Here is an 11,453-nt window from a genome sequence, read left to right on the forward strand (position 1 = left end):
ACATACACCCGACGTGGGAGTGCCGGCTTCACTCCAAGGCAGAGCTTAGTCACCGGTTCTTGGGGAACACTGTGCCACCCCAGCCAGTGCCTGAACTGCTGTCTGCAGCTATGGAAAACAAATATCTGGGGGGACCTTCAGCCCTAGAGCCCCCCCCTGGGGTCCAGCCCCTCAGTTAGCAGGGAGCAGGAGTTGCAAGGCAGGGGCTTAGCCTGTGAGCTGCTGTTGGACACCAAAGCCACAGCCAGTGGCACCAGGGACTTGGCACACGCAGAGTGGTAGGAGGGGTCTTGGGCATCTTGCCTAGGTGGTGTGGGGTCGGGGTGCCAGCTGTCACCTCCTGAGGTGTGTTCGTGTGCTGTTGCCCCCCTCTCCCCAGGCTCTCCCTGCCGCCTCTAAGCAGCGGAAGCCGCAGCCGACGGGGAGCTTCCTCCCAGCCGCTGTCCCAGCGGCAGAGCGGCTGTTGCTCTCGCCCAGGAGGGAGACTTCCACTGCCCCTCTGGAAGAGGACCCAAGCAGAGCCATTTCCCATGGAGCTGACACGGTGCCTGGCAGCTGCCTTCCTCCTTCTCATCTTCTTCCTAGGTGAGTGCCCTGCCCAGTGCTGGGGGCTTTTTGGGGGCGGGTGAGGGCGGAAGTAAATAACCCCATCGACGCAGACGGAACCTTGGTGGTTGGGTGGCTCAACAGTGTTCCTTGCTGGGGCTACAGGGCCAGCACTGCTCTGCCTTGGTGGCCGTGGGAAGAAGTGTGGCAGCTTGTTCTTCTTCCAGTACTGTGGTTTCATTCCAAAGCAATAGACTGGACCCTGGCAGGGTGTCAGTGTGCAGGGATGTGCACACCTCTGTTGTGTGGCTGCTGGGGGAAGGTGTGGAGGGGGTTACCCTACACCCCTCTTCCCTTGGGAGGAGGTTTCTTAGGCTGTGCCACCATCGTTTCCCTTTCCTGGCTCAGTCTCCATGCTTGTTTTTTGACTATGCCCACATCCCGTGAACAGTTTTGCTTGGTGTGCATGCTGGGCACAACAATAGAGCAACTGTCACCACTGTGGGAGGGGAAGGCGCGTGGTTGGCTATCACCTCCCCAGACCCTCTGCAAGCAGAAATGGAGGGCGCTTTTGATGCCTCCTGGTGCCCTGCCGTTGGAGGAGCTCTTACTGTCCCCATCTTCTGTTCCCTCCCCAGTTTCTGTCCATGGACTACTTCTGCAGCACCCAGCCTGCTGGTTCTTTCTGCTGTCCCATGCTCCTTGGCTTCTGTGTTGCATCTCCTTCTGTGGCTGTGGTCAATCCTTGCACCTGCTCTTTCACCCCCAGGATGTGCAGGAACCGAGTGCTTGGCCCTCTTAATTTTAATAGACCACAGGCTTTCTCTGGTGAACTCAGCTTGGCTGCTGCTCTCTCTGAACAACTGGCTGAGAGATGCTCTCCAGCCATGAACACACTTGACAGCACTCTGGCCATGATGCTCTGGTCTTGTGTGACTCCCAGAGTGCTAGGAGACAAGGAATTTTCAAGGTCGGTTGTTCTTACAATTGCAGGGAGTGTGAAGTCCCTTGGACTTCACGCTTCAAAAAAATGAGAGTGCAGAGCAGTCCTTTTCAGCATTATGTTGCAGTCCTGTGCACGCCCAGACCCATGGCAGATTTGGGTGTGCAGCCCTTGGGTAGCATACAGCCCCGCAAACACGGTGTGTGCTGTTTGCTGGCAGGTTTGAGTTCTGGCCAGCGGGTGGTGACTGTTCAGAAGGGACCCCTCTACCGCACGGAGGGGTCCCACATCACGCTGTGGTGCAAGGTGAGCGGCTACCAGGGCCCAGCGGAGCAGAACTTCCAGTGGTCCATCTACTTGCCCTCGGCCCCCGAGCGGGAGGTGCAGATCGTCAGCACCGTCGACCCGTCCTTCCCCTACGCCATCTACACGCAGCGCGTGCGCAGCCGGGGGATCTACGTGGAGCGGGTGCAGGGGGACGCCGTCCTGCTGCACATCACCGACCTGCAGGACCGCGACGCCGGGCAGTACGAGTGCCACACGCCCAACACCAACGAGAGGCACTTTGGGAGTTACAGCGCCAAGACGAACCTCTCAGGTGGGTCCTGAAGGAGAGCCCCCTCCCGTGCCAGGCAGGGCTGCAGGCAGCTTTCCACTGCCCTCGCCTTTGCACGGGGGCAGCTGAGGAAAGGGGTGATTAATGGGACCGATGAGCACAAATCTTCTTTCTCTCTCCACTGTGGGATTGTTACCCTACCCGCAGGTGGGCAAGGTAGGGATGCTCAGATCTCCCCGTCAGGTTGCTCTGGCTGTTGCCTCCCAGCCAGGGCAAGGACGGGAGAGGAAGCTTCTTCTGTCCCATGGTTTGACTTGAGCTTCATCTCCTGACACAGCCACGGCATTTCACAGCTAAGCATTTAGGAGGGCAGAACTTTCAGGCTCTGTGTATTAGCTGTTGATGACCTCTTAATTCAGGGTGTGGGACTTGCTGCAAGCAGGATACCCACAGATGGAGGGAGGGAGCAGCTTCTGCAGAGCACTGGGAAAGAGAAGGCAATAGGGTGGAAAGACAAAGGGAAAGGGCCTGCCTAGAGCCCATCAAGTCTACATGGTGGTATGGTACTTCCACTTGGTAGTCACCCTTGTTCCTCCTTTATTCTGGTGTTGTACCAGGCTGCACTTGGGATCGTGAGAGGCACATTGTCTATGTCCTTGGGGCTGCCTAGTTAATAGTGCCTGTAGTTTGACTGAAGAAGGTACTGCAGAGACATTCACTGTGCTTCCCTCCCTGCTGAGGTTTTAACAGCTTCATGCCTTTGCATAGGTTGATGGAAGCCTTGTCAATCAGCTATAAAAGTTATTTGTCCTACACTGTCAGATCCCTTAGGGCCTGCCTGTGTTTTGTAGTGGCTGGCAGGTTGCCCATCGAGGTCAAGAGACGATTTTTCCTGTGACCAGCTGCTCTGTGTTTCTCCCCCATGCTCAGTGATTGCAGACACCCTTTCAGTGTCCATGGTGCCCCAGGTCCTCACTCACAATGAAGGGGACCTAGTGGAGCTCACCTGCGAGGTGTCCAAGTCCACTGCCCAGCACACGCATCTCTCTGTTGGCTGGTATCATCTTCATGGAGCAGGAGAGCACCGTGCCGAGGAGGTGCTCACCCTCTCCAAGGACTTTGTCTTGAAGCCAGGGCCTTCCTATGCGCCGAGGTTTCTGGCGGGAGATGTGCAGCTGAACAAGGTTGGGAACACCACGTACAAGCTCTCCATCAGGGGAGTGGAGCCATCCGACCAGGGGCAGCTGTACTGTGAGGCAGCTGTGTGGATTGAGGATCCTGATCAGATGTGGAAGGACATCTCCCGCAAGCAAACGGGGAGGATGACACTGGCTGTTGTGAGTCAAGGTAAGGCCATTGCAAACTCACACGTTGGCTCCAGCCTCTTTGTGCATTATAAGCTCTATAGCAGCAGCCTTCAGTGGGCTTCACCTGCCTCTGCTGCAGCCCAGGTACCCACTGGTGGGTCTGGCTGCCTCCACTGGGCACTGAGGGGAATGGGCCGGGCTCAAGGGTGTGGCAGCCTTGGGTGTGGGAACTGTTGGTGCTCCTTGCTTTGGAGCTTCATGTAGCTGAATCTCCAGTGCTGAGAGTGATCATGTAACCTCATGGGCCCACGTGTGGGCTGCTAACAGAGAGAGCAGCATGTGCCCGTAGCAGGCTGGCTCCTTGGCAGCATTAAGTTCCAGCATGTGGAAAACCACGTTGTTAGACTGCCTTAAGGGTCTCATGGCCTCCAAACCTAAAGAGAAGTCAGCTGCCTGTTGTGGTGCCTTGGCCACAGGCCCTGAGGGACACAGGGATGTGCTGTATGTGCTGCATAGCTCTGGTGTCTGCTGGAGGTGGCTTGTCTGGGCTGTTGTGAGTCTGCTGGCCTCCAGAGCAACTGGTGTTGCTGGTTCTCAGGCCATCCCTGTCTCTCCTCCTAGTAGTTCATATATGGTGGTAATGGGACTGGGTCAAACTGTGCTCTGAAGTGGGTACACCAAGTTCCTTGCTTATGCTGTAGGAAAATGTAGTAGGTGTTTAGGAGGAGACTTAGGCCTGCTACCGTGTATGAGATGGATTAAAAGAGGAAAGTCTGAAAAACAGCCTTTCGCCAGTGCTGCCTGTCCATTCCCGCTCCTCTCTGTCCTTGCCAGGCACCTCCTGTTCCTTCTGCCCAGCAGCTTCCCACGGCTCCTGGCATCTGCAAGTTCTGCATCACCTTGCCCAGGGCTGGTGGGAAATCCCCTCTCTTCCCACTGCCCTGTGATGGTTATAGCACTGTGTGCTTGCTGCTGCTCCTCTGAGCATCCTGCCTGCCATCCCTCCTGGCTTTTCTGGCTGCAGTCACTGGCCCTGCCCTTTCTCCAGCTGCCTGCAGGTCACTGTGCCCAGAGGAAGGGAAAACCTCACTTGCCACCAGTAAGGGTTGCCTCAAAGCAGCTATGACGAGTCTGTGTCTAGTTGATGCCCTTTAGCGTATGCAGTAAACCAGAAGCAAGTCTCTACTGAGAACCTGCCTGAGGAGGTGGTGTAACCTGCCCGCACACCTCAGGGTGGGTGGAGGAGACTGCAGAGCTGGGGCAGTGACGGGAACCAGTGTCTCCAGAGAGGTGCTGAGTCAGAGCAGGAAACCAAAGAAACAGATACATCAGGACCAAGCACCCAAGCTCAAGGGGGGGCAAGGCATCTGGGGGAGGAGAAGCAAAGTGCAGTCTCCCACTGTCAGAGTCCAGTTCCTGAAACCTGGCTGACTGGCAAAGCTTTACTCCCCTTATTGCACACTGTTTGCAGCAATGGCTTTCCACGTCTGCTTCTGCCTGGTGAGCACTGGCAGTCGGTGCACCTTCCTGCATCCCCTGGGGTAAGAGGGTTCATCACAACTGGTAGCGTGTGGATTCAGGTACCAGTGCCACGGGATTGTTTAGGAATACAGAAACCTTGTCAGCGTTTAGTATTCACCCTGTGGCAGCCGTTCAGGGCAGAAGGGGGTGATGGTAGCGGTAAGAGGACAATATGTAGATGTATTGGACCTGCTGGTATTGCTGGGCAGAAACAGCAGCGGGCGTGCAAGCCCTCCATCACATCTGCAGGGCTGGGGATTCCCTCTAGCACCCCGTGGGAGAGCCCGGGCTGCAGGGCTGAGCCAGCCATCACATTGGGAGTCAGTGACCACTCTGACCATCCATCATGGAGCCAACTGCTCCATTGGTTTCTATAAACTTTCCAGCAAATATTTAGGAATGCCAAACATATCTGCAGTGACTGGGATTTCTGTATGCAAAGTGTTTATAAACCAGTGTTTAAATTCACAGGGTACTCTGCTTTAAATAAATTTTTTGTGCCCTTCCAGTGGCAGTCTAGGAGCTGCTCTGTTCTGCCTCCAAATTACAGCCTTGCCCTGGTTGTCAGACATGGGGGAACCACAGTGACCCAAGGTGATGGTATGAGCCCAGGTTGCCTGCCCAGGGAGTTGACACTCAGCCCTACCTCCTGTTTTTTGGTCATGCTGCTGCTGTGTGGGGTCACAGCACCAGTTTTGGGGCACCCTGTGAGTGTTTGCCTGCAGCCACTCTCCAACCAGGCTGATGCCAGCAACCAGGGGACATGAGTGGAAGAGGCTTTGAATTCCTCCAAGGAAGGTGAATCATATCATAAGGCAGGGTCCTTACATCAGGTGCAGGTGACTGCCTGAGAGAATCTGCCAAGGGGAAGATGACTTTGTGTTCCCTCTGTTGCCACCCTCTTTGCTTGGCACTAACTGCTGCTCGTCAATATAGGGTCAGGACAGCGACTAGGAGATGACCTCCACCCCTCTTGCTTCCCTCTGAACTCCTCACGCTTTGACAAGTCTTGATAATTCTGCTTTCTGTAGGAACTAACCCCAGACGTCTCCAGCTTGGGGAGCATCTCTTGCCCACATCCCAGAGCAGCCAGAGGGAGCAGCAGCATGTAGGACCAGCAGCATCAGATTCAGACAAGCAGCTTGAATGTCAGCCCTCCACACAGGTTCTCCCACCACAGAGAGCAGAGCTGCAAACAGCACTGAGCAATGAAGGCCCTTTGTGCCCCTTGCTGGTTTAAGGGATATTTGTTATGTGAGGCAGGACAGCTCCAGGAGGCAAGATGGAGCAGCCCTCCGCAAAAGCCGGTGGCTCTAGGTTACGGCCGCCCTTGGTTCAGATGATGAGCTGAGCAGGAGGTTGGGGGCGGGGGGGTGGCTGTGGCCAGAGGCCATCCTTGTGGGTTCTCTACTCTGTGGGCCTTAGCTCCTCTGAAGAAGGGAGCTCAGCAACTCAGGGCTCTGGTGCTTCCTCCACCTGTGACTGCTGGTTAGTGCCTGGAGCTGGCAACCGTCTCCCTATGGCCAAAATTTTCCATCTTGATCACTTTTCTAATGAAAGAAAATGTTTCAATAGAGAATTCTTTCCTGTTTCCCTCTGCATGACTGTTGGTGCTGCTGGGTGGGAGGGAAGCATGGGCAAGGCCACTCATCATCCTCTTTGCTTTTGATTGCCCACAGGCAGAGACCTCTCTGTGGAAATCACTGCTGCTGAAGGCTCCCTTTCTGAAGGTGATTCCTTGCAGCTAAATTGCACATTGGGATCTCAGAAGAGCAGCAACAGGCACTTCCAAGTGCGTTGGCTCCTCAATGGCATGGAAGTGGCCAGGGTTGACCCCCATGGGGTACTGACCTGGGAGGAAGAATATGAGGAGAGAGCCAAGCTGGGGCAGCTCCAAGCATTCAAGCAAAACAACACAGTTTATGTCCTCATCATCTATGAGGTGGGGCTGAAGGACAATGGTACGTACCACTGCTCTGTTTCTGAGGTGAAGACTCCTGGAGACTTTCACAGCATCCAAACCAATGTGTCATCAGGCATCCAAGTTGATGTGAAGCCAATAGGTTAGTAAATACTAATGACTATTCTTCTGGTTAAAGCCTGCAGTGATCCCTGACAGGGGCAGCACACCTGTTTATAACCAAAGTGCAAATGTGTCATAGATTTTGGTAGATAATAATGGAAAAAAACACTTGCTCTGGCAAACATTAGCATGACAGATGCAGCAGCCATCAGCAAAGTGTAAACCTTTAGCCCTGTCTCTTTGCAGTAAGTTTTGGGGCAAATAAGTAGAGTGCTGGGTCGGGGGGGATGGTTCTTCCTGTGTCTTTCATACAGAAAATTGTGAGCAGCGCATGTTGCTACTCCTGAGGCTCACAGAACGACCCAGCAGAACAGGTCCTTACTGTATGGAGGGGATCGCTGTCATTTCCATCATGGTGCTCTCCCTGTTATGGAGGAATGACTTGTGAGAAACCATTCTAAGAAAGATGTATAGGAGACACTTGGTTTCCTTGTTACAACTAGATCACAACTATCCTGATGTAGCAGGAGTTGCTTGTTGGAACTATTTCTTAAGTATTTCTTTATGTATCCTTGTCCAGAAAAGATATTAAAGAAGGAAAAAAAAAAAATACAAAAAACCCCATCAAAGCAAACAAAACCACAAAGCCCTCTCCAAAGGTATAAGAAAAGGCTGGTTGAAAATTTCAGACAATTCCCTTCCTTTTCTGGTGTTGAGCTTTACCTGTCCTCTCCATTTCATGCCACAGTATCTCTGGCTTTCTCTGAGGAGCACAACAATATCCCCTCCCCTGCAGTAACTGTTGTTTGCAGAGAGCCACATGCGCCTGTCCGTGTCCACCAGCACACCGCAGGTCATGGTGGGAGATGCCGTGGTCCTCCTCTGCGAGGTGCAAGGAGTGGCCAACCCTGTGTCCGTGCAGTGGTGGCACCTGTCACCGCAGCACTTGGGTCCCTGGGTGCTGGTGGCCGCCATGGAGCGAGATGGCACTGTGAGCCTGGGCAGCACCTACCAGGATGGCAGAACTCGTGGGAACCTCCGGCTAGAGAAGGTGAGCGCTGGTGCCTTCACCCTGGTGATCCCCAACACACTGGATGAGGGTGACGGTGGACAATACTTGTGCAAAGCGACGGAGTGGTCTCGAGGCCAGAGCTGGACAGAGGAAGGGGAGACAGCAGTGACAGTCAGCTCCGTGGGTGAGTTGGGTCACCCCTGTGTCACAATATTCCTCTTCTGACTGACTCTTACACCCCTGTTTCTGAGCTTTCAAGCCGGGCACACTGGAGGCAAGGCTGGAGAGGCGGGTGGATTCACATGGGTAGGACAGGAGGCTGCTGTGCTCTGAGCTCCACTGCTGCTGTAGGGTGATTTGGAGCTATCGCTTGGCCCTTGAGTGCTTCAGTAGGGTGCTTGAGTCCTCCATGAGATGTTTTGGGAGAGACAAGGGGGACACAACAGCTAAAATGCCCAGAGACCTAAAAGGTAGTGGCTTGCTCAGCAGGCCTTTCTGACTGTCTTCTGTAAATACCTGTTTACAGTAATTAAGCTCAACAAAGGTACTTGTGGAGTTGTATGGTGGTCTTTGTCAGAGATAGGCCCCTGATGCTAGCATCTGGTGGCTTCTGCCTTTCCATTGGAGCCCAGAGCTGCTACCCTCCCTGGTGTGCAATGCCCATGCTGTTTCTTCTTTTGATTGCTGGGAAGGATGCCTTCATGGAGGGGCAGCTCTTGGCTGGAATTCAGGGTGGTTCTCCCTTCTTGTTGCCGGGCGGAGTGCCTGGGAGCACCAGCTGGGCCACAGGAGCTGTTAGGCTTTCACAGAGGGTGGAAGGAAACAGCATGAGCAGAGGATCCCTAGCTCCCTGCCACGGTGCAGAACTGGGGAGTCTGGGAGAGAGGGTACCGGGGTTGTGTGGGGGGCTGGGGGTGGGAGGCAGGAGAGGGCCAGGGAGCATGTGGGGCTGGAATAGCACAGTGCATCTCGGGGGAGAGCACCCCAGCAGGACTGTGGGCTGCCCTGGGGCTGCGGTGGCTGGCACAGCAGGCACCGTGCTGTGTGGGAAGGGTAGCAGCGAGGTGATGGGGGGCAGGGTTTCTGTGCCGGTACCAAGGGCTCTCTTCTCCGAAGCAGGTCTGGGTCTGCACATCACACTGAGAAGCCGAATTGCCACTGTCAGATATGGGCAGAGTTTTGAACTCATCTGCCAAGTGAGCGCCAGCTACACCCTCGAAGAGGTGCCAGTGTCCATGGGGTGGCTTTTCCAGCCCAGCCCACCCACCAGTCACTACCATGAGCTGGTCCGGGTCTTTCCCAGTGGCACTGTGGCCTGGGGGACAGCACAGCCACACTTCCAGGAGAAAGCCCAGGTGACGAAGGCTTCCACCTCCTTCAGGCTTCGCATCCATAATGCCGTGGCTGCCGACGAGGGGATGTACCAGTGTGAAGTGGAGGTCTGGAGGAGGAACACCCTGCCGCTGGGGCAGCCAGCAGCCACTGCCAGGTCCAATGCCGTGGGAATAAAGGTGGTGCTGCCAGGTAAGCGATGCCACAGATGCTTCTTCAGCAGAGGTCTCTCATTCTGCAACTTTAACTCCATCCAACATGGCCAGGGGCAAACAGGACCACTGCTGTCCCCAGCAGGATCACCTCCCATGGCCTCACGAGACAGTGCTGCCTGTCTTGGTTCTTCCTCAGCATCCACAGCTCCTGACAACACTCTTAAAGGCAAATTTGATGTTGGGGAGTGGTAATGTCTGTTTGCATATTGTGCCAAGCATATAAGGATCAACCTTGCCACTAGGATTTTAAGGCTTGTTTCTGGGAAGAAGTAGTCCATGCCAAGGGGGAGAGCAGAGAAGGGCAGTGGGGAGAGAATGGCCCCAGAAGTTGGTGCTGGGAGATGTCTGTGTCCCTCTGAGCTTCCCCTGGTATATTTGAGGTGCATTGAGAAAGCACTAGGGCTTAGTGCTAGGCTGGGAGCCAGCACTAGGGCTTGGTGCCAGGCTGGGAGCCAGCACTAAGCCACAAGGTGCTAGGGGCTCTGGGTTGGAGGTTTATCCCCCAGGGCACAGCTGGGCTGCACAGCTGGGGCCCTGCCCAGGGTTCCCGTTTATGGCCACCTCTGCAGTCAGGGTCCACCGTGCCTGCCAGCATCATGCGGGGAGACTCCTTCCCCTTACAGAAGGGGGGTGTTGCGAATACACCGCAGCCCCACAGCCAGCCCACCAGGTGCCTGCTCCCCACCACCCCTGGCAGCAGCTATGCTGCCGTGCTCACGACTGAGGCTGCTTGAGGAGCTGAAGGGGTTGTCCTCGCCAAAACTGTCAAGCCTGTGGAGTCAGGCATGAGAATGTGTGTGTGTGTGGGTTTCCCTCATGTCTGATCTGTCAGCAAAGAAGAGTTCTTTCTCTTTTTGTAATGCATTAAGAGCTCCTTTCTCTAATCCTTGGATTTTCAGGATCACAACACAGTCAACTGAAATGATGCATTTTCCATGTTTTTTTTTTTTAACTGATGGGCTTGCTGTAGCGTAAGCTGATGTGTTTCCTTCCCTGCTCAGGCTTGTTTCCATGGTGCTCTCCCTCCTGCTCCGCTGCTGCTCCATGTCCTCACCCCTATGGACCTGGGTGCTGGGGTGCTCCGCGTTACACCTGAGCTACAGCCAGCGGGGAGCAAGGGGTCTTCGGGGTGGTTCTGAGGCTAAGGGTGACAGCAGGTGCATCTGTGAGCATATGTTAGTAGTGTAAACGGCACTAAGATGAGTGGGTGTAATTGTAGAATCTACATAGAGGAGGTGGTAGCAGTGGAGCAGCAGGATACTACACATTGCATCTGTTACTGGATACCATGACGCTGTAAAGATGGTGAGAACTGGGAGGGGTTGATGTGCAGTAGGAGGTGTGTGCTGGCTCTCCTGCCATCTCTCTCAGAAAGGCAGTATGAGCCAGTGAAGGATATTTGGAAAGGCAGAGAAGGAAGTCTGGGGAGGAAGTCAGATCTAGCAGCAAGGGGATGAAGTGGAGCTGCGGAAAATTAAGCTGCAAATCATGAAAATGACTGGCCTGTTTCATTATGTATAAAGTCTTATGGTTGGAGTCTGCAGAGTAACTGGACTTCTTGCCTTTTGCTTTGGCACTTTATTCACCTCTCATTGTCAGCCAGTGCTTTAGGAGTTTAAACAACACTGTAGATCTGTCCTGTAGGCTTCAGATGCAAGGGGCGTGCCTCAAAGGTCATAACAGGAGGGGAAGGAGGACAGTTTTTTTTCCAATTCCGACTTAGGTAGTTCAGCATCTGAACCTTGGTGGGGTTGCATAATTAGTGCCTTGGGCAGACAGATGCTGCCTGACCCTAGTGGGGGTGGTCCCATCAGCCTCTCAGTGCAGCCACCTGTGGTGTCAGCAGGCAGGGTCCACAGCGAGACAGGCAGTAAGAGGCTCAGCATAGTTAATTAAATTGAAGATGAAAGGGAAAACAGCACCGTGTCTCTCTGTGCCAAAGGAAGAGGCAGGCAGCTGCCCTTCTCTGCAATTGATCTTTAGCGGTAGTGAGAAGAC

General features: G+C 54.4%; 1 protein-coding gene across 1 annotated transcript in view; it reads left to right on the top strand.

Moving 5' to 3' along the window:
• LOC103769444 (immunoglobulin superfamily member 2-like) overlaps positions 1–6,941 on the top strand; it is a 10,786-nt gene extending 3,845 nt beyond the window's left edge. Inside the window, exons 3-6 of the mRNA XM_008936642.1 lie at positions 380–585; positions 1,710–2,087; positions 2,976–3,392; positions 6,553–6,941. Coding sequence (XP_008934890.1) covers positions 380–585; positions 1,710–2,087; positions 2,976–3,392; positions 6,553–6,941 — 1,390 coding nt within the window. The remainder of the gene's footprint in view (positions 1–379; positions 586–1,709; positions 2,088–2,975; positions 3,393–6,552) is intronic.
• Positions 6,942–11,453: the final 4,512 nt, after the last annotated feature.

Source organism: Merops nubicus, unplaced genomic scaffold, assembly GCF_000691845.1.
Source record: "Merops nubicus isolate BGI_N331 unplaced genomic scaffold, ASM69184v1 scaffold19393, whole genome shotgun sequence".
Classification (NCBI taxonomy): domain Eukaryota; kingdom Metazoa; phylum Chordata; class Aves; order Coraciiformes; family Meropidae; genus Merops; species Merops nubicus.